Genomic DNA, 23,504 nt, shown 5'->3' on the forward strand with positions numbered 1-23,504 from the left:
AAATCTCCACGACAGCCATAATTTGTGTTTGTCGGATCTAAAGACGCGCTGAACCCAAACTGAACCCGTCCATGTGACAGACGATGTGGTGTGGGCGACAGAATTCTTCTTTGGGGCAGAGATGAAACCAAAGTGAGAAGCGGAGTGCTGACTTTCTGTTGAATGAAGTTACAAACAAGGGAAATCAAAGTCAATGCAATGAAAGAAACATTGTCTACACAACAAAATTATTCGTTCTCAGTTAAAAACTGACTTTTTATGCCGGAAAGTAGTTGTTAAATGTAAATCTTCAAGTCATGTTGTGAACTCAACTTTTTAAGCTGATATATAAGCGTCTGTTTTAAAAATGTTAGGCCTAGTTTGGTCGCTCATTTAAAGCTGCGCTCACTTTGTGCTCACAGAGAAGATTCTCATACTTTGGTATGCTGCATGTCGGTTTTCAGTAAAAAAATTACTCAGTATATGAATGAATTTTATGTAGTATCGGTACAATTTTTCCTGAGAGTGTGTAAAATTAAAATCATTTCATTGATGATTTGTTTCAGTGTTGGCTCATCGAAACCAGACGGAAAAAACACATAGACAGTTTGGACATCATTTTCACTGACAAAACCTCTTGCATGTCCTGGTGGAATTCTCAAAGTTTTACACAATGAACAAATCTCGATTGAACCGATGCAAAGTGAAATATTGCTAAAGCGAGACCGTAAACAATTGGTGTAAAAAAATGAATTAAAAACAAACAGTAAACTTGATGACATAATTATCTCGCCAAGTCAACTTGCTTGTATTAGGAAGTCGACTTGATTACATAAATTATCTTGCCAAGTCGATAAAGGGAACTCTGGAAGCAGGCTTGGTGTCATAAAATATCGCGCGATGTCGACTTACTATAGTTAGCAAGTCGACTTAACTACATCATTTATCTCATTAAATCGACTAAATACGCTTTATAAGTCGACTTACTGAGATAAATTATCTCGGTATCTGGACAACTCGGATGGCACTCACAGAGCCCCGTAATATTTAATGCGAGTGGTCGTTCTTTCCATGCATTCTTCAATAAAACAAAACGGTACGCTGCGGTGTGCACAGTGTGTAGGATTGAAACCCCCCCCCCGTCGGTCCCATACTCCACCATGCAAAGGTTGTTACCCGTTTCTAATCAACAGAGGGCGCCAAACATCACGATTGGTGTTCTGGCAAGGGTGCAGCACACCAATTCTGGTGATAATTTCTGCCGAGGTTATTAGTATGAAAGTACCCCGTTTTTTAAAGAAAAAGTCTACTGTTTGACCGTAAAATTGCAGATTTTAATAACACAGGCCAGGATCAACTTCTTGATTTTGGGAGCTTCCATCTAGGGCACAGTTGATGGAATAAAGGTTTAAAATGGTCGTATTAAAGTGACCGAGAAAGTAGAGGGATGCTAGTTGAAAAAATGGCTGCTTGCAGACTTCAGAACTATCACTTTTCGGGGATGGGTTTGTTTTGTGTGAATAATTAAAACGTAAAGGGCTACCTCCACCAAAGTGAAAAGAAACTGAAAGGTTAAGAACAAGAAAAACAGCAAAAGTTGTGTGGTGTCGACTGCGCATTCAAGCGCACGCCCACGAACTCCAGAAATTCATAACGAATCGTAGTTACATACAGGCTTCCCTATAGGACTCCTCTGGGTTCCCGGCTCATCAATCATCCGCCCTGGCCTGCTCATACAATTAACCCAAAAAGGCTCGAGCCCGTGTGCTCTCGCCTATCGTATAAGATTATGAAAGGACTGTGGACTGGAATTCCATCCGAAAAGAACACATGTGGATAACTGGAAGTGAAAAGTACACGGTAGCCTACTTATCACACATAGGAGTCAGCCAAAAAAATGCATAATTTATTTTTACAACCAGTTTCTTGTATGTACTATTTGCCCCAAAGTTCACGCAACTCTCTTCTGTCAAAAAAAAAGAAAGAAAGAAAAGAGCCTCCGACAAATGGTATGTCATTCACATTTTGATCCATGAAGATATTCAGAAAGTCTCGGCCAAAATGGCTAAGATGTCATTATAAGCATGCCTTCCCCGGGTCCGACACTCTTCAGGGGCGCATCTAGGGGGCGTGGGGCGCACGCGCCCCCTTTTTTACCAAATAAATTAATAAAAGCAGAAGAAAAAGTGGGAGGGGGAAGACAAAAGAGGGAGGGACCTAATCCCATAAAAGTGATAAAGGCGTAAAAACGGTACCCAACCTCCCTAATTTTGCAGCCACGACCCTCAATTTTTTAGTTCACGCCTCCCCCCGGAAAACCCGGGATCCACCCCTGCTCGTCGCCAGCTCCCTGGAGCACAGACCGTGCAATGAGAGACAACCATAGAGCTGTGTACACTTTTTAAATATAGCGCTATGGAGACAACATTGTCCGTAAGCCGGATGCGCAGGGCCCATGTACGTAGTGAGACTTGGCTGAGATTGTAGAACAGGTACATGTTATTGGGGGGGGGGGCTATTTCCTTAGGGGCAAAATATTGGCCGTTTCTTCACATGACCTTTGTGGCCTTTCTGGGGGGCTAGATTTGGGGGCTTTTCAAATGCTTCCTTGAGAAAAACGAATGAAACCGATGCTAAAAAAAAAAAACTCGAACAAACAACTGCTAAAAAGCCTATCCCAGATATTCAACTGTGCATCTGTCTGCAGAACCTAGTTCCTTCCAAGCTTTGCTATCGGTCGTACTTAGAATTATATCCTGCATCAAGATCGATCACAACGCGGACAAAGCTTGAAACGAGTTTTTTTTTTTTTAAATTATCTACCATGTTTCGTCGAAAACTTTGCTTACCAGCAACTACCTGATAAAAAAATACGTGCATGTAACGTATTCAGTGTCATAATCTACGGTGGTTTTAAAGAGACATGGTAGGAAAAAAATATTGTCAGCAAACGTACTTTGTTGAGGGAACAACATAATTTGGTTGAGGGAACAACAAATGTTTTTGAGGAAACAATAAAGTTTGTTAAGGGAACAACAAAATTTTGTTGAGGAAAAAACAAAATTTTGTTGAGAGAACAATTCAGTCAATGCAGTCTAGTGCAGTCTACTAATTCAAGTAAGAATTTCTGGTCAGCTCATTAGCAGTTTCTTTTGAAAAAGGAGATTGTTTCCTCCCCCCCCCCGCAAAAAAATTGTGAGATTGTGTAAATGTTTGCCAGGAACAACTCCATGCTCTCTTTTATGTGAGAGCAGAATGGATAAAAAATACGGTTGAAAAATGGTCCTAAGTGCCCAAGAAAGTTGAGAGTTGCCCCTTGAAAGATGGCTGCAAACACTACTTCGGAAAAATCACTTTTGGGGGGGGGGTGATGTTGTTTGGTGGGAATAACTAAAAATGTAATCGGTCAACCCACAGAAAATTGGAAACAAACTGAAAGATTAGGGACTAGACAATAATTTGCTTTGTGTTTCAGAAACCTCAGGGATGTTAGTATGCATGTTATTGGGCTCAGAACAATGCCAATTTTACACTGTTTTCAATGGGGCTTGAATTTCATGGACTAAACCCTGGTCTCTTTGTGTTGTCCGCAATAGTGTCATTTCAGTGTCTATTTTCATAGAACAAAATTTGTTGTTCCCTCAACAAACTTTGTTGTTCCCTCAACAAGAATGGTTGTTCCCTCAACAAAATCTGTTGTTCCGTCAACAAAATTTGTTGTTCACTCAATAAAATTTGTTGTTCCCTCAACAAACTTGGTTGTTGCGTGAACAAAGTACATGTACGTTTGGCGACAATATTTTTTCCGACCATGTCCCTTTAAAAACCACTGCGCCGTAACAATCCCTGCGGAAACATTTTCAAGGAATTTTTCTCTCTTGGAATCACAGGTAAAAACTGAATGGTATATCCTGGCCACCGTACTATCGCTGGTAGCTTGATTTTTCCAATGAGTTTACTACCTCCGGTGTGGTTACCACATTTTGTACATGAAGCCTCATGTGTGTATGTGTACGTATGCACGTGTTGGTGAATCGCCGGCCGTACCGGCATTTTCATTCAACCTCTTGACATAAACGGGGCCCGCTAGACGGACCTTGTGCGATAGTGCAAGCATGGAGGTGGAAATAGATGGTGCATGTAAATAGAATGTAGTGAGTCACTGTTAAGTGTTTGAGGTGACCTCTTTGTTGTTTAGCAGTAACATAATGAGCTCATCGTCGACTTGAAAGCGAAATGATTTGCAGATTGCTTGTTTTGAGTGAACGCGGGAATCGATCAATTTTTTTTACATGTTGTTGAAGGGATAATTCAGGAGAATTCAGGTAAGACTTGTACTGCTAACTTTGTCATGCTAGTTTGTGTAACGTGTACCGAAACATGCTATGTCATGAGAGGGTAGGGCCTAGCTAATTAAATGTGTGTGGTAGCCTACGTCAGAAGTTCATCATTAAGTCGTCACTAATTTTCCCATGCAGTGGTCTTAGCCATAAGAAAGTGATAACATGTTCTAGTAAAAAGTCAAATTTAGCAGTGAAATCAATATTTTTAGCCTACTTCAGAAACTCTTGGGATTTTTTTGACCCGTTTACATCTCATCGTGGTCTCATAATACTACTAGTGCACAGGGTGTCTAGTGATGTCTGGATGTGGATCTCTTTCCAGTCAAACCATGGAGCATGACAGTCTAGTCCCTAGGTCCCTTATTTCTCCACATACTGTGAAAACCAATCAGATTTAAGGGAACTGGCGACTACGTCATGGATGTTACACTGTACCGGTACCTCCTACCATTAGTTAACTTTTGTTTCATTGTGTTCATGCTTTCTTTATGTACCTGTAACGCTGTAACCTGCTCAAAGGAACTGGTGGCAGTGGTAGCAACTGACTCATGAACGATTATCAAACATGCCTTGGCCGTAGGCCTCCATGGTTTTGTATGTAGTAGGCTGGTACAAAAGTTTCAGAGTACCAGTCCCCAAAGTTTCAAAGCTATGCAATTGGCAGCAACAGCAATTACAGCATATGTCGGGTGTGATTGGGCAATGCTGGGATCGCTCAGTCTTTGCAAGATCTGTAGATGTTTTTGCGGGATATGCCAGTAATTTTGTCATCAGCCAAATACGTTTTCTTTCCAATTCGCAGCTTTGGTTGATTAATTTTAAAAAGTGAAGTAAAATCAGAGATTTCATACTGGAGTGACCAATCATGCAGAGGGATCCTGCGATCATGCAGATCAGCCAATTGCCCCCAGTGTTCTCTATGAGGGGATGAGGGGTTTTAGCAGGGCTGGCCACCCTGCCAAAAGTTTAGACTGCCCCGCTAAAGTTTTGCCGCTCCGCTAAAATTCTCACCACCCTGCTTTTTTGTGTTGGATTTTCTCTATTCTCCACCATCTTCACAGTTTATCTAAATGCAAAGAAGTTTACCACACTTTATGGAATGAACATGATGAGTTTGCCATCATTATTCAGCACAACAGAAGAGCACTTCACACCATTTGTGATCAAAGCCAGACACTGTATAGTACATGTAAGCACAAAAATAAATTCTGGACTGGTTCCAATCTCCCGGTCATGGCATTGTCATTTTAATGTGTCAAGAACCGATACCCCAAATGCATTTTTTTTTCTCGGAAAATACAGCCGGTTCCCTATATGTAGTTCCGGATTTCTCCTAGATCCAGATCACTTGAAATAAAACTTCTGTTCTTCTGCTTCTAGAACTGCTTCTTTTGTGTGCTACAGTCTCAAACAAGTTCAGTTAGAAAAGTGAAATGTGAGCTTCTTGTGCAAAATTTTGTTTTCAGAAAACGTCTAGAAAAGAAATTTTCTGCCAGCTAGATTTCTGTTTTGAACTTTGACTTTTTTGAATGGTTTGTCAAAAATCACGAGAGCCCAAAAAAAAAACCGACCAAAAATACCGGGTGATGTCAGGTCATACTCTATGTGTGAATCCAAATACTTTTTTCTTACTTAGCAGTTCTATAAACTTGTGCATCTAATGTACAATGACTTTTTTACTAAATTGGCCCAAAACTGAATGCATATTTTTATCCTAGTTATGGATTACACCATAAGTGCACGCACGTCCATTGGCGAACTCAACTACACCGGCATAACAGAAATGTACATGTACCGGTGTGTGACTTAATGGGTTTATCAACTGTGCAGCGTGGGGAATAGTCGCTGATTGCCAGCAGTACAGCTGAAAAACTCAGTCGAAATTTACGCCAGTGTCACTTTTTAATTCTCTGAAACTGTGATTTATGAAGTAATTTTCTCGAAATCAAGAAATTCTCAATTAGAAAATCAGCTTGCTATAATGGCTCTGGCTGATTTTTATACACGAAAAAGTTGTTGCAATTCGAAACTGGTTCAATGGATTCAGAACTATATGTAGAAAAAGTGTCACTTTTGACGATCGTAAGTCCAAATTAAAAGCTCAGGTTTTGAAAGTAATTTTGCAGTTTTTCCAATACACAAAGTGGACTATTGACTATATTTCACTGGTATTATAAGATTTTGTCACTGGAAGCTGTCCATGGAGTTATTTTTGATGTCCGGAATTAGGGAAATGACTGTACATCATCCACTCATGCTGCGCCCACGTACGTACATGTAACCCCTGAACCATCCTTTCGATGGCAAGTTCCGATGGGTAAACAAAAAAATCAACTTTTGATGACTTCCCAATAATAACCTTGCCTTCATTTCAAATTGTTACCATGAACAAATTTGATTCAAGAAGTCAGAAGAAAGTGCCCAGGAAATACCTCAGATTGCACCACAGAGCATCTAGAATCCAAAATTTCCTGGGGCCCTTAAGCAGGCCCTGGACCCTTGAGCGGGACCCAGACCCCATGCCGTAATGGCTTCGTGCTCCGCACCCACATTGTGTGTTGCTCTGCTATACTTAAAGGCTGTAGATAACACTGGCACCCAACATACAGTACATGTATGTACACTGTACATGCACAGGAACACATGTTTAATATGCATCAGTGGTTTGGAACTGGTTGCAAGTCGGACCGTACCTGTATGTGAAACTTGCCGGGCCTTGAATTTTTTTTTCTCACAGCCATGAATTAACTGAAGTGAAATTTCTTTTCATTGAGAATCAGTGGTTTGGAAAAAAAACCTGACAGTTGTAAGAAAAATGAATATGTCAGCCCAGCAAAAAGTTGACCCTCAGACTTGTGTAGTTCATTGGAATACTGTAGTGTTTCATTGGCTGCTACAGGTATCATATCTTATGTTGTTTCAAATGCCATCAAGTGCTGAAGCATGTACATTGTTGCTACTGGATTCAAGAAGTATCCATGCAATATTTAGGACAGTTTAGCCACTTCATCAAATGTCAATAATTTTTGGAATAGTTTAGGAAAGTAAGCCCGACTCAGAAAGACAATGTATGGTATGTAGCCATCTCCAAATTCCTTAAAAAAAAAAAAAAATAGCCATCTCCAAAATCCTTTAAAAAAAAAAAGAAAGTCATCCTTAGTTATTTTACTGTCTTTCTTTGTTCAGATGAATATCGTACTGCGCATGACTGATATGTAGCATATAGTTGCTAATTTTGTTCGTCATTGGCCATCATCATCTTCCACGTCTTTCAAAAGTACAACCCAGAGAAAATCACACCACAGCTTTCAGAATGGCCAACATGCCAGAGTCCACGCCATCAGGGGTGTTTTCTGTCGTCGACTATGCGGTGTTTTCTGCCATCCTTCTGGTCTCCGCGGTGATCGGTCTCTATCACGCCTGTACGGGGGGACACCAGCGGACGACCCAGGAGATCTTCGTTGGGGACCGCCAGATGAAGTTCCTCCCCGTCGGCTTCTCCCTCCTCGCCAGCTGGATGTCAGCAGTGACTTTGCTTGGCACACCATCTGAGTGCTACAGCCATGGCACCATGTTCTGGCTCATCAGCGGCTCATACATATTCGTGACCTTGATCGCTGCCCACTTGTATATTCCTGTGTTTTACAGGCTTGGCCTAACCAGCGTGTATGAGGTATGCTAATGAGATTCTCCCAGTAACAAAACTTGAACCTTTAAAGACTGGTCCACACTCAATGTAAGTTGCTAGGGGTTCATTTACTCGGCAGATTGACAAAAGTTAAAAACTGTTCAATTCCATTGTATATATTTCTTATCATCAAATATACATTCGTGCAAAGCATGACGTAGTCTTTTTCCCTGTAAGATATGCATCGTTACCCCAGTATGGACAGACAACTTAATATGTTCATCCGGGCTCTTTCGCAACCTGAGGTCACAGCGAAGTGAAAAAAATGTACATGCAGTGGTTTGTTTTCATTGTAAAAGGTCACAAAGCTCCCTGATGTCATGGAGAATTGCATCCTTCATACCATACTGTACATGTATCTGCGAAATGTGAATTGTAAATTACCTCTGTTAGACTTTTGACAGTACTTTCTTCCATCCTTCATGAGGAAATAAAGAAAGTTGTAGTTATACGGCAAGTTTCCACTCGGATGATTAAAAAAAAAATTTTTTTTCAAGAAAGCAGTTTCCCAAATGGAGGGATAAAAATTGTAATGGGAATCTGAAATTGATTTAATCAACCTGGCGTTATCATTTCACATTTCAATCATTCCATTTGTACAGTACCTCCAGCTTCGTTTCTCCCATGCAGCCAAGCTGATTGGTGCTCTTGCTTTCATATTCCACATGGTAAGTTCTCCTGGCCTTGGACGAATGCCAACATCAACCTTCACCCTTTGACTTCTCCTTGTCCCGGAGAGTGAGTCAAGCACAGGTTCCTGTGCGTTCAATTGTGCTCATTTATGTTTGAGTTCCCAAAGCAAGAGTCATGTTTGTTGCCTGTCTGGTCCATCCATTTTTTTCATGTGAATGTTTCTAAAGGTTTGCTTGCCTCTTGTCAACACCACCAACTTGTTTCACCTCCATTAGGTTTTGTTAGGAGGCTTGTAAAAGAACATTCAAACTCAATTTTTAATATCTTGGAATCCTTTGACATTTTTTTACGAGAAATCGCTAGAGCAACCATAACAAAGCATGTTTTGTCATCCTGAAACCTTGTACCCTTAAAAGCTTTTTTCTTTCCATTTGATGTGTTTAGTGTATTGCAAAGTCTTAATTTAATGATATCCAGCTCTTCCATGTGTTTTTATTTTTACTCAGTGCCTGCGATAAATTTGCATAGAATGTGTTTGAAATCAATTAACATGGATATAAACGTTTCCCGTTTGTTTCAGATAGTGTACATGTCTGTTGTCTTATATGCACCTGCTCTTGCAATAAATGCTGGTAGGTTTATACTTCTTGTGAATCTAGTCTGTAGACTGTCATTAATATTTTCATAAATCGAAGCAACTTCATAGAATGTCAACCTAGCATATATTTTTTAAATATACTTATTTGTATTTATTATTAATATTTAATAAAGAAAAAAAAGTTTTGCGCTGCCCTTGACATTATGTCCTATAAACATGTCACTAATTGCAGAAGATCAGTCACCCACTTGTAAAAAAAATCCAAATTTCAGTACAGGAATATTACCATTGAGCAAGAAAAGTTGCTGTCTTATCCTGTATTCTTTAAATATAACATCTGGCACTAAGTGAATATACTTTTTGACGCTTGGCATAGGAGGGCAAAGTCCCATCACGAACATCTTGTGATAAAATGTTCACAATTTGGAATCTAAAATTTCAAACTCTATTTGAGGCTTGTTGTCAGGAAGGGTTTTCCAATCAACTTTGGACGTCCTCTTCAAACTCTGATTTGACCGTGGGATTCACCATGGTATGTGTTTTTTACCAATGGTCTTAGAGGGTACAGGGGTGTGTGACAGTCATAACCTCTGGTGGACTTACATCCATCTTGTTTTGGAACATATTTACAGTGACTGGGTTCAGTATCTGGAAGTCCATTCTAACAGTAGGCCTTGTCTGCGTTTTCTACACAACACTGGTGAGAGAAAAAAAAAATTTGATCCACTGTAATCCCCCCCTTTACCTCCACTCTATGATGCCAAGAGAGGCCCATTGTGACGAGGGACCCTCACAAACCAGAAAGCTCAGGTGTTGCACCCCATGGTGTTATAAATATCAAAGGTTGTTGGGATACGAAGCAGATCACACAAGAATTTATAGGCACCCCCTAGTGAGATATTTCTAATCCTATGGCCGAAAAAAAATCCAAAAAGCCAGCTTGCAAAATTCAAGCGATTTGGTTGAACTGAAAATGAGAAATTTCTTGTTTAACAAGGCGAAGTCAAAAATGAAACATGTTTAGCCTCTGGGTTTTAAAAAAAAGGTAGGGCCTCTCTCTTTTTCCAGCAAGCACTTGTGTTAACACTTTTCAAAGACACACAAAGGAAACAGGTGTGTTGGATATTCCCCGAATCAAACATAGAGAAAGAGGTTTGCATAGTTTGTTCAGTAAGTTTATGGCAAGGTTTCTTCTCGCTTGTTGTGACCATAATGCCGTCCTGATCTTTGAGATTCCCTCAAGCTGTGTGGGCGTGCATATCAAATCATTCCCAATGTGAGACTTCAGCCTGAGCTGGCAAAGCATTCTAGACTTTATGCATGCCCTATGGAAAAACTGTCAAAAACTCTATTCAACAAAAGGGTGAACAAGTTCACGAGCTGTTTTGATTTGCAAGGTTTTACGCACTTGAGTTCTTGGCATGGGGATACATGTGAATGTTTAAAAGGAAAAAAAACATGAAGTGTTATCAAGTCCATAGTGTCTCAGGATGGCATGAGTTGTAATCAAATAAATTAACTTGATTGAAATGGCTTGGCATTTAGCAAGTGTGCAGGTCATTACAGAGTGTGGTTTATTTAATTGAATCATCCGAGTACGTAAGGACAGGTGCAGGGGCCAGCCACAGACTGGGGAGCCATTTGTAAATCGATGCTTGCCCGTGTTTGTTTACTTTGTGTGAGGTTCCACTCATGCCGCGTGTCTTATTTTGTCCTTACTGCCACGAAAGAAACAGGGAGCTTTGTACGCGTTGTTAGTTGAGCATCAAAACACTGAAGAATTAATTAACCTTATTCAAGAGTCGGCCATGATGAAGTGAAAGTAAGATTAACTTTTTTTTTATTTTGGGAAGCTGAGAATGAATATGAAAGGAATGAAATAAAAGTTAATCACAGATGAACTTCATTTACAATGAGGAATAATTTAAAATTTGTGATTTATTCACAAAATGTTTGAAGCAACATTTACAAATACGATATGGCAGTGAAGCATGGAACCCAAAATAGTCTGGCACCAATCTCTTTGACACATCACATAAAATAAGATTCGGGGAACATGATCAAAATGGCCTCCTTGTGAACAAGCCCTATTCAGCTTATTGGAGGCTTAGGTGAGGCATTCTGTTTAGATTCTGTTCAGTCAAGTATTTTCTAATAGTTAGAATGCAATCTCAAACAAAAAGTTGAGCTGAAAGTTAATACTCTTAGATGATCAGCTGATAATATTATTTTGTTTGACAAGAGCTGGATGCGTGGACAAAGAAAATCGACACATGTTTGAAAGGAACCAGTAACACTTTGAAAAACTAAATGAATCATTAAATAGTTCACACATATGGGAAGATTGAGTAGTGCTTATCATATTTGGGTTGTATTTTCCTTCTACTAGCATACTCGTGCAAACGAGCCAGGATATTTAGCCTGAAAGTTTTTGCAGGTGGAAATTGAAATGGATGCAGCCTTTATAATACATTCAGAATAATTTCAAATATTTAGACCGACCTTTGTACTGTGTCCTGTGTCCCAATTGCCTTCTGCATATCCCTTTCCATCCCTCTCCCCTCCCACAGGGTGGCATCAAAGCCGTGGTCTGGACAGATGTTTTCCAGACCCTGGTGATGTTTGCTGGGCTCTTGGCCGTCATTATCCAGGGAAGCATTGTTTTTGGTGGCTTCCAGAACATATGGCAAATCAACCAGGAAGGTGGCCGCATTGTTTTCAATGAGTGAGTCTTCCAGCAATACAGAGAGCCTTAGTATTAAATTGAATGCAGCCTTCAATCATGATACATAAATCATAATATTGACCTGTTGATAAGTAGAATATTTACTACGCAAATGACCGAAATACTGAGATAAGACAGAGGTTCAACACTTTAACATTGACTCAATGCCTAAAAAATGTGTAAAATGAACATGAAAGTTTTTTGTGCTTTTTTGGGGGGGGCATTTTGTGTTTTCCATAATCATTACCACCAATGTCTTTGTATACATTGGTCAGTCGTTAAAAAGGATTATTAAGCAAGAGTACTCGGAAATCGTAGCTACTGTAATACAGATTCTGATGCCAACCCCATAGAAGTTATATGATGTCACAGTTTCTCTGTTCCCTCAACACATCTGTTTACCTAGATGTGTCCGTACAGTTTTTAGAAACTGGTTTCTATCGAGGTCCTATGTGCAATAAAGATTATCCAGTATAAAAGATAAGTAAACTAAAACTCACAACAAATAGTATATTGATAGAAACAAACTTGGAAATTTAATACATGTTAAACATTCAAGAAATGTTTACACTAATAAGTCTTTATTTTTTAGAATAAATGTAAATTTTTGTTTAATTTGCTCAGGTTTGGCTTTGATCCAACCATTCGTCACTCCCTCTGGTCTCTTGTGATTGGTGGCACCTTCACTTTTCTTGGCAACTACGGCTGCAATCAGCTGTCGGTCCAGCGTTACCTGAGCTGCCCATCGGAACGAGATGCTAAGAGGTAATAGAATCTTCACTCTATAGTGATTGACTTGCAGAATTGCTGACCGCCCCTCTAAAAGTTGTATTTTGTCCCTACCAGCAAGATAGCAGAACAGTCAACAGATTTGAAGAATTGAGATAAATCAGTGCGTTTTAAATCAGTGCGTTTTAATCATATACCTTGTTAGTGCAGTCATCCAGTCATTGTGTTTTCTGTCTACTTTGGCTCTGTCATAAGCACTTTGCCAGGCTCTTGGTATTTGATACCTACAGTATCGTGAGCACAGTTTCAGTGAATCTGTGGCCCCACTTACACAGTAGTCAAACTTTAGTAACTTTGGTAGAGACAGGCTTTGTGCCACAAACATGCTTGGCTTTCACAGCACTTCCAAAATGATCCAAAGTTAAATTGTGTTTGGAAAAAAAATGCCCCTGGGGATGATCCAGATTGCAGCGCTTGTTTTCATCAGTACCACTATAAGTGTGAGTCTTTTAGAGGACGTCAGTCAGATTTTGTGATACCTAGGCCTTCCATTTCCCTGGAAACCGTGTTGCTAAGAGCCTTTTCCTTATTTTCCAGAAAACCATTGGGGAATTCCTTTAATCACACCTTTAATCCTCAAAGTCCTCCAAAAACCTACTAGAGGATTTTGGAATCTTAGGGTTGCATTTCTGGTCAACCAATTTTACAACCTTTCTCCTAATTTGTCTCATCGGTCTAGTATTTTCCCTTCTTCTTTCCACATTACCATAGGGTCTTGTACGTGAATTGTCCACTGCTCTTCATCATCCTTTCCCTGACCATGATGTGTGGCTTGGTCATGTACGCCATGTATGGTAAATGCGATCCCATCCTTGCCGAGTACATCGGAAGAGCAGACCAGGTATTTGAAAATTCAGACACTCTGCCAGAAAAAAAAGTCAAAGTGAGCTTTGAAAACAAAATTGCACTCTGCATATGTACATATGCTCATACTTATCTCAGTTCTATATACTTCTTAACAACGATGGGTATTTATTAAGTGCAAACATTCACCATTGCTGATGGTCAAAGTGCTTCATCATTATTAGCCAGCTTAACAGGCCCATAAACATTCCTTACGGCCATCTCATCAGCTCCCGAGGGAGTTTATACCAATTTATACTTGTGGGTAGAGTGAGGCAAGTAGGAGTAAAGTGACTTGCCCAAGGTCACAACATGTAACCACATGTACCTGCAGGACTTGACCCTATATTCAAGAGTTCCCTAACCACTAGACCACACAGCTACCTCGTGATCTACTGTTCCAAGAGACATATCTCCATTACCTTTTTAAAGATTGCATTGAGATCTGTAACAAATGCAAAATGTTTTGGAATACATATCAGGTTACCTACCGAAAGCCATGGTCTCTGGTTCCCTGACTTTAAGCTGTGTTTTTTTGTTTTGTTTTTGTTTCTGTGCAGCTGTTACCATACTATGTGGTCAATGAGTTGGGTTTCATCTCTGGTCTAGCCGGCCTGTTCATTGGTTGCATCTTCAGTGGTTCTCTCAGGTACATGTGAGACTTTATTTTCTTTCCTCAGTTGTAAGTTTTGTTTTTTAAATATTTGTAACTATTTTGTCAGTTAACAAGATGAAGTATTACATTATTAAAGTTGGAGGGTTTTCTGTGTAAAACCTGAACCTAGCATTTAGATCCCTGTAGCAATATGTGAATACAAGTTTTCCCAGTGACTGTTTTTCATTGCATAAGCTGTGAGGTGAATGAGAAAGAAAAATGGAACGTTTACTTCAAGTGCATTTTTGCATTTCAAGATACTGAAACCTGAAACTGAGAAACTGTCCAGCAACCGAATGTAACAATTTGTGTTAGAATGAAACTGAGACTGATAAGCCCCATTATAAACAAATGTAAACAGTTAATGGTGGTGTATACACACAGCCGTATTACTAAAATTGGACTAAATAAAAAGTAACGTCATTTACATGAGCCCTTTAAATTAACTTTCCAACTGATGTATTTATGGAGTTTTGTTCTTTGCAAGGGATTTCCTTAGACATGGAAATATGATTAATATCTGTGAGGCATGAGACGTGCGTGAACAGATGTCCTTGACAACTACCATTCTTTATGTTTAATTGTCATATGTGAGGAAACACTTCAGGAAACCTGTCCTGTCGTTATTTTGGTAATCAGCATGATGGAAGGCTGGGGGTCGGAAACGTATGGAGGATTTGTGTGTGTGTGTCTATAGGACGAACCTTTGAGCTGTATGGACAGTTTCAAGCGTTGTGTTCACTCCAACAGGTGCATGGAGTGTGCATGAGGCTTAACTAATGATGCCCATGGGGGCAGACATGGGTCCCTCCAGTCTGCACCAAGTGTGTCCCATAAGAGTTCTCCTTCCCCCCTCCCCACATTTCTAGGAGACCAAAATGAGCTCTATATTTGTTGAGCTGTGAGCGCACTCATCAATTGCCCATTCCTTGAGATGATGATCTCAAGTGCCCCCTTGACATCCAACCCTAGTTATAGAACTTGTTGACAAAGCAAATGTTCATTTGAATGAGCACAAACTCTTGCATACGGGTCAGCAACACCAGTGTCTTGCTTTTTTTTTCTGCCTGTATAGTTAAGTACAAAGTTCACAGATGTGTAGTCTGCTTTTTCAAGCTTTTCAGGGTTAGGTTTCCACACCATTGTGGTGGGACTTACTAAACTTATCCTATCACTGCAAGCCAGCTCTCTAGCAGTGGAAGTTTACATTGCAACACCTCAGTCTGTTTTGCCACACTGTTGGGTCAGTTAGCTGGATATATGGCAAATTCCCATCACACTGCGGGCATTGAAGGTTGATACATGTTGTCATCAAAAATGCCAAACCAGAGTGCCAATTGCACCTTCAGGTTTATGCTGGACAGTTGCCTATGACTATAGCCTGCGTGAGTTTTGTACAGTAGAGCAGATGGTATGTTTCTGAAGCAAATTTTAAAGTGATTTTGAAGCTGTAGAAAAACCAAAAGTTCATCTGAGTAATCTCCAAATTCAAGCACATGTCAAATGAAGTAATTCAAATCCTCATGTGAACTGTTGTTTCCTGTGTTTGCACAGTACTGTATCGTCAGGTATGAACTCCCTCGCTGCTGTCACCCTCGAAGATGTCCTCCCTAAGAAGCGATTTTCAGAGAAGACAGCCGCCCTTGTCTCTAAGTTCCTTGGTAAATATATTATTAGTTATATCAAGGTCGTCTCTGTTAGGACAGCCATGTGCTTGCACTGAACATGCAGGAGCTGATGTGACCTCAAGTGCTTCATTCTCAAATGACCATGCTCAAAAAACACAGAAGTGGCTCGCTGGAGACCATGCAATTGTCAATTGTTGCATTCTTTTTCCTGTCTGTTTGAGCAGCTTGCACCTACGGTCTGCTGTGCGTGGGCCTGGCCTACCTGGCCGGTTACATGGGCCCAGTGCTGGAGGTGGCACTGAAGCTGATGGGCATCATCGGCGGGCCGCTGCTTGGTCTCTTCACGTTGGGCCTCTTCTTCCCCTGCGCCAATAACAAGGTATGCCAGTCTTTGCACTTCACTGGTACCCGCTGCCCCCTTCCAGCACGTCGGCAGTGGCCAAATTTCTCTGGCTGCTCATTGGCCGGTGTTTGAATGAACTTTGATGTGAAGCTACCCCATTACCCTGTGCTTCCTTTACACTATTTGGTGAGGATTGGCTGTGACCTTTGTTGAGTTTGGATAGGGTTTGGTGGCATGTGAAATCTTATGTCTAATATATTTCTCCTCTTCACCAGTCAAAAGGTGTCAGACAAATGGGGGGGGCACTCTTAGGCAAGAAGCTTCTTGTTCAAACTGATTTCCTTGTGTGGTCAATTCCTCCACAGATATCACTTCCAACTGGGAAAAAACACTGGATGAAGTCCTGGCAGTTTCTTATTTGTTTGTTTATCCCAGAATGTCTCAGTTGCGTACCTGCCTGCGCTGTTTATTGAGGCACCCCAAAATGCAAGATTGAGTAACCACCCTGTTAATACTGAATATTGTGAGGCCCAGAATGTTATACAGTGAAGCCGTGCAGTACAAGAAAACTGAGTTCACTCCTAAAACAGCCACTGTGGCATACTCGCACACTTCTCACTTTTTTTTCAGGGTGCACTTGTAGGCGTATTCACAAGTTTTGCCATTTCAACGTGGATTGCCATCGGTGCTTTTCTCTACCCGACCCCACGACCCGGGCTGCTGACGACTCTAGACGATTGCCTCTCGTCGAACGTCACGTACACCGCATTCCCTGATGACAACTCCACCTACATGGAAGGCACCAGCTTAAGCAGCTTGTTATCCTCCACTGCAGAAGCACCCAAAGCCACAACTCAGTGTGTATTTTCTGCAAATCCATCCAGTTTCTGTAGCTGCCAATATTTCTTGTCATTTCATAATCAAGCAAGTTCGAATACAGATCATTCATGGTCACTGGTCAATTTTTTCCAATTACCTGTGCACAAAATATACCTAGGGTACCAGTTGACAAGTGTTTGTCACTCAAATTTGCCCATCATTGGTTAATAATCTGGCCAAGCGTATTCTACTCTTAATTTTTAATTATTCCAGGAACTTTGATCCAAAATTTGCTAGTTTTTAGAGGTTTGCACTAAAAGTCCAAGGGCAAGATTAAAATACATGTATCCATGACCGTTTCCGAGAGACTCGTGCCTCGTTGATTATTCAAAACTTTGAAAATTCACAGTAAATGCATTTTTATTGCGAGTCATGGTGATGCAATGTTAATGCAACCTCAGCTGGATGTTTTGTGGATTTGCCTTTATCTCCCGATTTTTCCCTGTCGAATGCTGGGGCGATTTTTTCCTTTTGATTTCCTCAGTCCAGTGCTGGCCAGCTTGTACAGCGTCTCCTACCTGTGGTACAGTGTCATTAGCATGCTGGCAGTTCTGATTGTCGGCTTGATCACCAGTCTCATCACAGGTAAAAGCCGATTTTGGTTCAGCCAAATGTCAACACGGGACACAATAGCTCAGTTGGTGGAGCATCGGTCCATTCAGTACTCAGAAGATGGCCAACATCACGAAATCTTGGGCATGATCAGGCAACTTGCCTGAGTCAATATGCTTAGGGAGCAGAATTGATGGAATTCAGGTCATAGGCATGTGTCATGTAGTATCAGGCATGTGCAGTCCAGTAAATGCAGATCACAGATCAAGTGGGACTGTCATTTTTCACAGGTGGCCAAATTTTACCAAAAGTTCACCCTTGGCTGACGAGGGCTTTCGCTTCATAAAATGCACTCCATCATATGCTTTAAAGGATTTGGGTGATGAAGTTTCTGGGACACCTTTATTACACAACTTGATGCTCTTCATTGTCTGAAAACAGTTTGACATCTTTTGGGGTTAGGGTTTCTCATTATTTCAAATTGTCCACACTTTTCTGGACAACACGGGGCATTTTTGCTCTAATGTCAATCAGGGAAGACGCTGTTCAGTATATATGTATACACACGTACATTTTTCTGTTGAAGTTGCGAACCCAAAATTTTCTCATTGAAAACATTTTTTAGAAAAACGGGATGGTAGTTGGTGCATAGCCACATACCCGGTCAACAATGAATCTACAAAGAAAAAGAAATTTCAAACAGCAAACTATCAAAACTGCCAGCAGTTATTGTTTTCTCCCTGGAATGACACATCACAGTTTTGCTCATGAACTAAACCAAAACAGTGCCAAAGTACGTCTTAAAATAACAAAACAAAAGTTGAAAATAAGGTTAGTTGAAACACAGGTGCATTTTCCAAAAATTGTAGGAAAAAAGTGAATGCTTTGCACATAAACTTTAGAGAGTCAAAAGTATATTTGGAGTAGAAATTTTTGTTTTAATAGCTGTGAATATTTTTAAATATGTGTTTGGTTTGTTTTTGTGCTAACGGTGAGCGACAATTTGTCATCCACTGGTTGGCAGAAGCTACAACCTGATCCTTGTTAATGAGTAACCTTTGACACATGTTGGTGTAAACGTGAGAGGATATTTTTGGCATTCAATAAACCTTTTGTGAGGTAAATTTAATTAATAAACTCTGGTACACTGAGTTCTTTACATTCCGTAAACATAAGTTGGATTCTCCACACTAAAGACACTGTGCTCTACCTCTTGATTGGGGGCTAGCTTTTGCTGAGTTACATGGGAGGAGATGCTTTGCACCAATATACAGTTTTCAATTGATCTCAATTTCAAAGAAGAACTCAAAGGAAAGAGTCCATTCCAGTATAGCAACAGTGTCTTTAGTCTGGGGAATTGAAACTGTTATGTTTATATGCATTCAGGTAGCTCAGTGTACCAGATTTTATTCAAATTTAAGTCATAAAAGGCTTATTAGCTTTTCTGTAAGGGTTAACCTTGATTCCTTTGCCCAAGTCAATCTGGGTGACTTACTCAAACGCTCTTATGCTCCTATCTTTCTACTGTAGGCGGCAATAAAGATGTTGACCCATCTCTGCTGAGTCCTGTTGTTAACTGCCTCTGTTCATGTAGTTTTCGGCGATCTGGTCACAAGCTGCAACGCTTGGTAAGTTCATCTGTTCATCGGTGTTGTAGGCGAGACCTCTGAAAACCATCACAAGACCAACACAAGATCTCCAGTCTGAATTCAAGTTACAGTCCTGAATGATAAAAAGTCCATTTATATTGCTTCAATTTTGTCATGAAATTTTCATTTTATTTTATTGGTGGATCCTCTGTAGCAGAAGTATTTTGTTTATTATATATAACTGGTTTTGCCCTTACCCAACGTATATTAATAAGCACTGTATGCTCAGTGCTTATCCGAGAGCTTGCGAAAAAAACCTCACAAGCTTACTCGGGTGGGACTCGAACCCACGACCTCCTGCTTACTAGTGCAGATGTCTTAACCACTCGACCACCGAGCTTGCCGGTAAGGGCAAAACCAGATATATATAATTAACATCTCCCCAACGCAAAAAAAAATATATATATATCTTGAAAATATTTTGTTTATCTTGAAGAGTTATTATGAAATACCCACAAAATCATAATGGTGAATATCACAAAAGCTGTTCGTTACTATTTGAGCATGTGCCTTCACCCAAAACATTTCCGTGTAAATTTTTGTTGTGTTTTTGTCGGGCCCTGTTTCATCATATACCAGGAGGACTTGGACATGATGGATGTAGATACTGGTAGCTACTGGAAGAGGACACCAGTGAACATGGATACTCATCTCTGACCTCAGAGTGGATAAAATGTCAGAGCTTTACCAAAGTTGGTATTTTGTATGTTGACCAGAGGATCTGAATTATGCGAAACATTTGTTGTGGACAGCAAGCTCATGAAATAACATCCTCTGGTTGTGTGGTCAAATGCCATCTGAAATTAGCACCTCAACTCAGCATGTCGTTAGCCCGTGGCTTAATGTTACCACAAGACAGAGCACCGATTTTTCATGGCTTTTTAATTGGAATCATATGCTGAGTTTGCAAAGTGGGTCGATTTGGCCTACTTGACATCAAATTTTAAGCCCTGGGTCACACGACCTTGAAAGGAAATGAGCAATTCATCAACCTGACAGAAGACAGCGTGAGGGGAAATCAGGGTTTGGGTAAAAAACACCAAAACCATTCCCCTAAACTTTCGGTTGTGAGTTACCAATTTGTACAGGGTATCTTTCACCCTCATATGCCAGGGCAATTGTTACCATGTTGTTGAAACATGGCTTATAGAGTTCTATTTTACTTATATTTATGGCACCTTGCTTTGCACTGCCCACAAAGTAGCTGTAACACAGCATATTCATTATCGATGTCAGTCATTTTGCTTTTTTGGGAGTTGTAATATTTTATTATTACTTTTTGCGTGGTGTTTACTTTGGTATATGCACTAGATAAATATAGCTATAAATTCAGTGACATTATACAATTATTTCATGGTTTGAGGGTGGAGTCAGCTTTTAGCTCTCTAAGGTTCTTGTTTGTCACCTTCCAGTACTGTGGGAGATGTCAAATTGACTATCTGTCCAAAGTAAACGATGCTATACTTGTTTTAGCATACCTCAGACACACTCTGTTGTCATTGAAATATCAGGGGCCGCGATCTGTTTATGTTTGGTGTGCATGTAGTGTAGCTAGAGTGATGCTCACGTGTCTATACTTCACAGGTTCACTGAGCTATTCCCGGGAACAGTTCGGATCACTGGCATATTTGACTAATGTGGCGATCCCTGTTTCTGTGTCTGACAGTGACTAGCACCTGATAGTGAATGGACCAGTGAGGATTGGGCTCACAATCATGAATATTTATGTGGTACAATCATTGAATTTATTTTTTCAGTGTTGCTGCTCTGCAAAACATGGCCTCTGAAATAGTATTGCCGTAGTATTTCTTATTTTGTGGTCAGGGTATTTGGTCCTGGTTTTGTCTTGATTTTAACCAGTCAAGCATTTATATTTGGAGGCAGTGGGCATGTTTGTGTATAGTATACATGCAGTATAGAGTGTGTCATGTGCCAGTAAAGCCTGTCTGGCCGACATTTATCTCTGGCACCAGTTGTATGAGATGACGGTACTTTTCTGGAGTAGACCGATCCAGTAAGCCATAGCCACCTTAGCTAGGGCTAACAAGTGCGTGCCTGGCACGTGTACAGCTCGTGTGTATTGTTTCCAAGTGTAACATGATATGCATGCATAGTGTACATACAGTACATGTAATGTTACTCCAGTAAAGGGCATGGCATAGAGTAGTTACATCTCACCAATTTCAAGTCTTTCTCCCTTGAAAGGGGGGTTGATTTGGATTGCTTTCAAGGTGTCAAATTAATCAAAGGGTCAAAAGAAATGGGATATTTGTTTTTTGTTCAGGGTTGTGTTCATGGGATTCACTTTGCAAAGATGAAGTAGAAGTTATTGCAAGAAATTTCTGTTCCTTGCAAAAAAGCCTTCCGGTGCACACTATCAATAGCTGTGGGTAGTACCACCTTAGAACACACAAATGAGTGCCTTGTCGTGTTCAGGTCCAGATGACTGTCGGGTCCTGGAGGCCGGTCACACACCAGCAGCAAACAAATACACTTTTCTCTATTCATCTTTGGCTTGGCAAATGGCCAAAATAATACCTTTCCACATTTCTCAAGGTACCAAGAGTCAGATCTACAGTTCATATAGGAACACTGTTAACCATAACTATGGTAAAAACCAGATTGATTACAACACAAGTGCAAAAACGAAACAAACCCAAAATCTTCAAAAACTGTGCGGTAAACAATATCAAAGTAAATAAAGTTCGTCAGACAAAATCCTGTCTACTTGTCAGATCTAAAATCATGCCCTATGATTGGTCAATTTTTTCAGGGGCGTGGCTTACTGGATTGATGTATTCTAGTCCATTGCAGGTTACTCCCCACCTAGTTCCTGGGTGCAGAGAGGCAAGTGGGGTTAATTGGCTTGCCCAAGTGCACAATAGATGGCCAGCAGCATGATGTGAACCCGTGAGGTTGTGGTCATGAGAACCACAGGATCACCTACACTTTCCTGTAGTAGTGGGGACATGTACACATTATTTCACCCGTTTTGTGAGGACCGAGAGTGTTGCGGGTACAAAGAAATGTCCCCACAGCTTTGTCCCAATTTGCCCAACTATTTTGCCCAATTAAGAGGAAAGGCAGTGTAAGCCTGCCAACCCCCTCCACTTAATGTGCACTATTAATGCACGCTTTTAATATTTTGAAAGACTTTTTGAAGGCCACACAGAGATTGCACTGCTAGGTAAAACTACTTTATTTTGTGAATTTTATTGTATTTCAGGCTTTTAGTAAAGTGGTTTTTGGATGAGGATGGGACAGTGCAAGAAAACTTGTTTTCTGTGAAGACAATTTGCAGAACTTTTGTGTACATTTGGTTCAAAGATGGTAATGAAATGGCATGATATACACTGCGTTATGTGGTATATGGATTGGATGTGCACCTGGTTGGCAAGTATTCATTTTAAATACAGGAATGATGCTCTGAAAGCACTATGGAAATAGCATTCAGTTACTTCATTCAAAGAGTTAGACTTTTTCTTTGCATTTTTGTTTCAAGGAAATTACCACAGCATTTCCTTCTCAATGAACTTGTTTGATTTTCACGTGGAAAGAAAGTGAGGGATCAGATTGTTGTGTGCAAATGATGTGTAGAAAACTCAATTCACTCGATGTGCATAGTTGGTGTATTTGTAAACACAAAACGTACCGTACACGACGTACTTACAAATTGCAATTTGTAAGATGTTAACAATTTGGCAAAGAATGTTTGGATTTCATTACTTCATTAAACATCTAGGATTTAACACATGCAGAGTTTTAATTGGTGTTTTTACAATACTTTTTCTCTGTGAAGAATGTTTTATTCCGTAATAATTTCAATAGTTTCATAATAATTGTGAGGCACTTGTACAGCACTTTCAATGTGTAACATGTATCTGCTTCAGAATTGTTGGCATGATTTGTAGCTTACTGCTTGCACTGCTTGGACAGTGCAAACACTGAAACAATGACTCGAATGCCCTGACATTGTTGGGGTCTAGAAAAACCAGATTCTTGCTTCTTTTTTGTGTTTTGTTTGCTGGATTATGCAATTTGTTTCGTTTAAGTTCGGGGAAGGTGGTGGTCCAGAGGAGCCATGCCCCACACCCGATGATACTGGCAATGCTGAAACAAGGTTGTCATTTACAATCTAAGAAGAGTCTTCAGTCCTGTTTTTCCAACTTCTTTGCCATTTTTGTCCCCAAAGAGGGATAC

General features: G+C 40.3%; 1 protein-coding gene across 2 annotated transcripts; it reads left to right on the plus strand.

Moving 5' to 3' along the window:
• Positions 1 to 3,994: 3,994 nt before the first annotated feature.
• On the plus strand, positions 3,995 to 23,300 carry LOC110989240 (sodium-coupled monocarboxylate transporter 1-like). Of its 2 annotated transcripts, none has more exons than XM_022253478.2 (15): positions 3,995 to 4,304; positions 7,601 to 7,995; positions 8,613 to 8,678; positions 9,224 to 9,275; positions 9,874 to 9,941; positions 11,812 to 11,966; positions 12,591 to 12,731; positions 13,467 to 13,596; positions 14,159 to 14,247; positions 15,808 to 15,914; positions 16,106 to 16,260; positions 16,855 to 17,081; positions 17,588 to 17,688; positions 19,186 to 19,283; positions 19,884 to 23,300. In XM_022253478.2, the coding sequence occupies exons 2-15, from the start codon at positions 7,636 to 7,638 to the stop codon at positions 19,959 to 19,961; spliced, it is 1,827 nt and encodes a 608-aa protein (XP_022109170.2). In that variant the 5' UTR covers positions 3,995 to 4,304; positions 7,601 to 7,635; the 3' UTR covers positions 19,962 to 23,300. The 2 variants fall into 2 exon arrangements, with proteins under 2 accessions (XP_022109170.2, XP_022109169.2); XM_022253477.2 differs by having other exon boundaries at positions 3,996 to 4,304; positions 7,509 to 7,995.
• Positions 23,301 to 23,504: the final 204 nt, after the last annotated feature.

This window comes from Acanthaster planci, linkage group LG08 (assembly GCF_054643075.1).
Source record: "Acanthaster planci isolate LZ-2023a linkage group LG08, COTS_SCS, whole genome shotgun sequence".
Lineage (NCBI taxonomy): Eukaryota > Metazoa > Echinodermata > Asteroidea > Valvatida > Acanthasteridae > Acanthaster > Acanthaster planci.

Coding starts and splice junctions, on each gene's coding strand:
- LOC110989240 (XM_022253478.2), top strand. CDS start 7,636: ATGGCCAACATGCCAGAGTCCACGCCATCAGGGGTGTTTTCTGTCGTC. Junction 15,915..16,105: donor CCTTGTCTCTAAGTTCCTTG/GTAAATATATTA, acceptor CTGTTTGAGCAG/CTTGCACCTACGGTCTGCTG. Junction 17,082..17,587: donor GCACCCAAAGCCACAACTCA/GTGTGTATTTTC, acceptor TGATTTCCTCAG/TCCAGTGCTGGCCAGCTTGT.